We start from the raw sequence: 6,063 nt of genomic DNA on the forward strand, positions 1-6,063 counted from the left end.
AAATACAAATTAAAACTACACTTTGTTCCCCTATAGATTGACAGAAAGTCCAAACTGTTGACAACACACTCTGTTTGTGAAGCTGTAGGGGAACAGGTACTCTCATACACTGCCAGTGTCAGGGCAAAACGGCACATTTTCCATGGATAGCCATTAAGTAATATAACACCATGAGCAATTAAGTCTCAGCAGGTTTCCCAGTGAGTTCAACAGCATATCCCCTGCCATGGGAATTGAATTCAATTTGAACCAGTCACTCTCCTTTAAGAACAAATTCTAATAAATAAATGCAAATGTATAAAGATATCAATAGGAAGATGCTAGTTGCAGCATTATTTGTAATAGCAAAAACTGAAAAAAAATCTGAATGCTTACCAGTTGAGAAACGGTTGGATAAATAATGGTATATGCATACTACAGAATGTTATGGAATCATTGAAAATAGCTAGGTTTGTCTACATTCCACCATATATTAAATAAAAATTAAGTTGCAGACAAAAATGCATCATCATAATATTAGCTAATACTTAAGTTGTACTGACAGTGTGTCAACAGTGTTCTAAGGGCTTTTCAACCCTCTGAGGTAAGTACTGTTATTATCCCATTTCAAACATGAGGAAGTCCAGGCATAGAGTGATTGTGTAACCTGCCCAAGAATAAACAGCTAGTAAATGACTAGAAGCTGGAATGGAACCCAGCTCTGAGGATTATATGCTAGGGTACCACATTTTGCTTACCTATTCATACACTTGGGTTGCTTCCATGTTTTAACTATCATGAATAATGTTGCTATGAGCATGGATGTATAAATATCTGTTGTTGAGTCCCCGCTTTCACTTTTTGGGGGTATATCTAGATGTTGAATTGCTGGATCACATAGTAATTCTGTTTCATTTTTCGAAGAACCACCATACCGTTTCCCACAGTGCCTGTACCATTTTACATTCCCACCAACAGTGCACAAGGATTCCAATTTCTCCACATCCTCACGAATGCCTCTTACTTTCTGGTTTTTAGTTTGGGGTTTGGTTTGTTTGTTTTGATAACAGTCATCCTAATGAGCATGAGATGATATTTCACTGCAGTCTTGATTTGCACTTACCTAATGATTAGTCATGTTAAGCACCTTTCATGTGCTTGTTGGCCATTCGTATACCTTCTTTCAAGAAATATCCATTCAAGTCCTTTGCCCATTTTTGTTTCGTTGTTGTTAAGTTTTGAAGCAAAAAATAAAAAATAAAAAAAATAACAACAGGTCGAGAAAGAGTCTCCCTAAGACCCATCCATTAAAATCTTATGCATCCAGCTACCTGTCTACAGAATTACAAGGCCTGGATTTACCACTCACATTTTCAGAGGTGTCAGGAGTCATTTAAAATTTTCTACAATTGGACCTATTTCCCATACCCTCAACACATCCCCACGCAACCCCCTCGTGTGTGTGCTCGCACAAATTACTAGTCCTGTTTGTTTACTCACCCATCTTTTCTCTTTCTTCCTGTGAATTTGTAGGACAGTGGAACACCTTCTTCTACAATGTACACTCATTTTAATTGAAAACTTTTACTGAGTTGCCTTCTGCCTTTCCTTCTCCAGGCTAAATTTTCCAAAATTCTGAAGAAACAGTTTTCGCTTAGCGCTCTCAACTGGTTGAGTGAAGAAATGACAGACTCCTCGGACCCACGAGGAGGGTGCCTGAGTAACGCGGGCCAAGCCACAGCCGCCAGACGGAAACAAATCTCAGCCCTTGGAACTCCGAATCCAGACATGCAACGCGGCCGTGGGTGGTAATGACGCTTGCAGAAACTTTGAGGAATCGATGGTGGAACTCCGACAGTTCTCGTGCTGGAAGAGCACGGTGCCTTGCTGGCAAGTTCTCTGTCCACCAAAGGACACCCAAGCTGCCTCACCTCGCTTCCACCACGTCCCCAAGGTCCCGCACTTCCGCAGGCCTGGCTTACCCGCTGCAGCCCACTGCCTCTTTCCCCAACTGGTGCCGCGCCTCTCAAGACTCGGGCCTTGCGGCTTACATCCTCCAGGCCTACTCAACTTTAGAGTGTTCGTGGTTCCACCTTTATTTCCAATCTGATTAAGGCACAGAGTAGATCTTCAATAAATGCTGATAGGCTGAATTAATGAATAAATGAAGACATCATAAAATAATAAATTTTTATCCACACATGGCAGAAAGATTGTGGAGCTATGACGTCATATGGATCGGGTTCCAACAACAGTTCTTCCACTTACTAGCTGGGTGAACTTCACCCCACTGAGACTTGAAGAATTGTTTGTTGGGGCTTCCCTGGTGGCGCGGTCGCGCAGTCGTTAAGAATCCGCCTGCCAATGTGTGGCAGGCGGATGTGGGGACACAGGTTCGAGCCCTGGCCCGGGAAGATACCACATGCTGCGGAACAGCTGGGCCTGTGCGCCACAACTACTGAGCCTGCGCTCTAGGGCCCACCAGCCACAACTACTGAGCTCACGTGCCACAACTACTGGAGCCCGTGTGCCTAGAGCCCGTGCTCCGCAACAAAAGAAGACCCCGCTCTCCACAACTACAGAAAGCCGGCGCGCAGTAACGAAGACCCACAGCAGCCAAAAATACATAAATAAAATAAATTTAAAAAAAAAAAAGAAATGTTTGTTGAACTAATGGATAAAATGTTCTCTCAGAAACGTGTGACGAACTAAGTGCGATAATGCTTGTATCATTCCCCGCCACGATCAGCGCTTAATAGAATTACTACTCTCCCTTCTATTCCACGTTCTGTATTTATGTAGACTGTGAGTGCCCTGAGGGAAGGAATGTCTGACTCGGTTCTGAGCTCCCCAGGGTACCGGGTCACATTAGGTGATGAGAATGATGACAGAGGACCACAATTTTTAACATGCTCGGGGCGGAGAAGATTACACATCCAGAAAGGATCTGGCCGCTTCGCAGAGACCACGTGTCTCATTATCCCCCAAGAATCTCAGCTTGCTCACGAACAAATGACAGCCGATAATACTTGCAGATGGAGTCTGCAGTCCACAGGACCCCAACCCCGGGCGCCTCAATATGCGGCCACCAGCGCCGCAGGGCCCCACGCCGTGCTCCTTGCTGCTCAGCCTTCAGACAGGGCTAGGGGAGACGCATGCGCATTCCTTTCTCCTCAGCTCCTCCCGGCCTCCCTTCGCTAGTGCTTCGCATTTCGAGTGCTGGATCTTTTTGTCCCCTACTGCGTGCCGTGTCAGTTTCCGAGCGGAAGTGGTGACTGTGAGAGAAGAAGATGGCGGCCACTGTGGTGGCGCCGCCTGGTGTGGTGGCCGGTCGGCCCAACAAGCGCAGCGGCAGCGGGCCGGCAGGCGGTGGCAGCGGCGGCGGCGGCGGCGGTGGAGCAGCCAGAGGGGCGGAGGAGGAACCGCCGCCGCCCCTACAAGCAGTTCTGGTGGCCGACAGCTTCAACCGCCGCTTCTTCCCCATCTCCAAGGACCAGCCTCGGGTGAGCGCCGCGTGCGAAAGCTGCCAGAGGGTCCGGAGGTGGCGGAGCTAGACCAAGTTATCTTTTCGGCTGCCTAGTGAGGCGCGCTCTGGAAGGACTTGTGTCCACTGTCTTTCCCAGAAATCGGGTTTATCTGGTTAGGAGGAAGGCGGAGAGACCGTCTAAAGCCCTGACGACTGCCTGACCAAGTGAGTGGCAGGCAGATTTGGGCACTCGTAATGCTGTCCACCTCAGGTTTGGGAGGCCTGCAGGGGCTAATGAAGAAGCAGTGCTTGTGAGAAGCCTTCACACGGGGATTCAGTGCAAGAGGAGGCTGCGCCACCCTTATGTAGAGGAAAGAGAAATCCTTAGGTGAAAGGGACTGTCACCTCCTTTTGCCTCCAAAAGGGAGGTCATGTGCCTAAAAAAAGAGCAGGCTGGTCTGATTTCATAGTAACAGCTGTTTTGGATCTCTTACAGTGTGCTTTTTTTCTTTTCAGGTTTTAGTGACAGCTAGTGCTATCTGTCAAAAGGAGAACAGAACAGGTTCAGTGGCTGGTTGCCCACATCCCCAGTATTGTCTAGACACTGGGGAACTGGACTGATCTAGTCCTAGGGCTTGCTGGGTCATTCAGCAGTCCCCCAGTTCAAAGAAAAGGACTTGCATTCAGTTCAGGAAAAACCTCTTTGACTCACCACTCCCTCTAAATAGTCTAATGGCTGTTTATTTTGTACAGTTGATTGGGATGGCTAGCCCCTGACTCTTAGAAAGGGATCAAGGAAGGAAATTTTATGGGAAAAAAAGCATTAGTGGTACTGAAGCTTCTGGAGATGTAATTGATTTCTGTATTATCCTTTGTTGGGGGTAGTCTGCTGTTCTATACCAGCTCTGCGTCTGATGCTAAGCAAGTAGATTCCATGCCTACTATATCCAAATTGCAACCCATTAGACTCAGATGTTCAGAGTATGCCATGTACATCAAAGGCAGCAGCCTGATTAGTTTTAAATAGGAAAGATAAAGTAAAAACTAGTGTTTGATAGATAGTGTTGATAGAGGAGTGAAAATTGTGGTTGAAATGGGGGAAAGAATGATATTCAGAGGACCCTCATGACTTTTTTCATCTCCTACCCTCAGGTCCTCTTGCCCCTGGCCAATGTGGCACTAATTGACTACACTCTGGAATTTCTGACTGCCACAGGTGTACAGGAAACCTTTGTCTTTTGTTGCTGGAAGGCTGCCCAAATCAAGGAACATTTATTGTAAGGCTCTGCAACTTTTCTTTCCATGTTTCACCATTTTTTCCCAGTTTCCTTAGGATGGATATAACTAAATAAGAGGAGATTATGAGGGAGAAAAATGTGTCTGTTTGGATCCCGTCATAAGGTCTAAGGGCATTCTCTTCACTTAGGTGAGCAGCTGAAGCTGTGACAAAGATTAAAGAATAGCATTTGGATTTTTTCTGAATCTCACAAAGTTTGTACCCAATGGGTTTTGCTTTTTATTTAGTGGCTCCAATATGCAAGTTACAAGAGTAATATCTTTGTTTTTCCACTGAGCTTCTAAATATTGAGCTCTTCCTCATCTTTGTATTCCTGGTGCCTAGCTTAGTACCACGCACGTAGTAGACACTTAACAAATGTTGAGCGAAGTGTTTTTGAAAAAGAGTGAATCTCAGGATTTATGGAAGCTTAGGAAATAAAGACTAGGATGTTAGCATGGTCTCCATCAAACAGCTCCTAAATTTGGTATGAGCTTTAGAAGGAGAAAAGTGGCATGAAATGTGTGTTCCCAGGATACTTTGTATAACCTAAGTCTCAGCGGGATTTTTAGTTCCAATCCATGTTTAGGGACAGGGGTCAGGGTATGAAGAGGAAATAGCCATGTTTCTCTAACCCATAAAACAAGACTAGTGACAGACTATGCTGAAACCATTAATTATAGTTCATAAACCTCTTTGAAGTCAAGGACGCTGACAGGAACCCAAAAAAAGCCGTAGCAAAGGAGTGTGAATGTTGAGTGGGGAGAAAAAATAGGGAAGCTCTGCATGATCTTTATGCTTGGTTTACTCATCCCCCTCACCTCCCTTCCTTTAGGAAATCCAAGTGGTGCCGCCCTACATCCCTCAACGTGGTTCGAATAATTACATCAGAGCTATATAGATCACTGGGGGATATTCTCCGTGATGTTGATGCTAAGGCCTTGGTGCGCTCTGACTTCCTTCTGGTGTATGGGGATGTCATCTCAAACATCAATATTACCAGAGCCCTGGAAGAACACAGGTCAGGATGGGAAAACGGTAGAGATGAGGTTTGGGACCAGCAGAGCCCTAAGACTGCTTTTTTGCAGCTCTCTCCCTCCTATCCTTTACAGGTTAAGGCGGAAGCTGGAAAAAAATGTATCTGTGATGACGATGATCTTCAAGGAGTCATCCCCCAGCCACCCAACTCGTTGCCATGAGGACAATGTGGTAGTGGCTGTGGATAGTGCCACAAACCGGGTGCTCCATTTTCAGAAGACCCAAGGCCTCCGACGTTTTTCTTTTCCACTGGTGTGTGGGTATCTGGGGTCCTTGAGGTGGGAAAGTGACAGGCTTCAGCAGG

General features: G+C 46.0%; 1 protein-coding gene across 1 annotated transcript in view; it reads left to right on the plus strand.

Annotated features, from left to right (window-relative positions):
- The first annotated feature begins 2,922 nt into the window (after positions 1–2,922).
- The window catches only part of EIF2B5 (eukaryotic translation initiation factor 2B subunit epsilon), a 9,591-nt gene continuing 6,450 nt past the window's right edge, over positions 2,923–6,063 (plus strand). Inside the window, exons 1-4 of the mRNA XM_007468936.1 lie at positions 2,923–3,482; positions 4,598–4,722; positions 5,557–5,742; positions 5,834–6,011. Coding sequence (XP_007468998.1) covers positions 3,270–3,482; positions 4,598–4,722; positions 5,557–5,742; positions 5,834–6,011 — 702 coding nt within the window. The 5' untranslated portion in view covers positions 2,923–3,269. The remainder of the gene's footprint in view (positions 3,483–4,597; positions 4,723–5,556; positions 5,743–5,833; positions 6,012–6,063) is intronic.

Source organism: Lipotes vexillifer, unplaced genomic scaffold, assembly GCF_000442215.2.
Source record: "Lipotes vexillifer unplaced genomic scaffold, Lipotes_vexillifer_v1.1 scaffold263, whole genome shotgun sequence".
Lineage (NCBI taxonomy): Eukaryota > Metazoa > Chordata > Mammalia > Artiodactyla > Lipotidae > Lipotes > Lipotes vexillifer.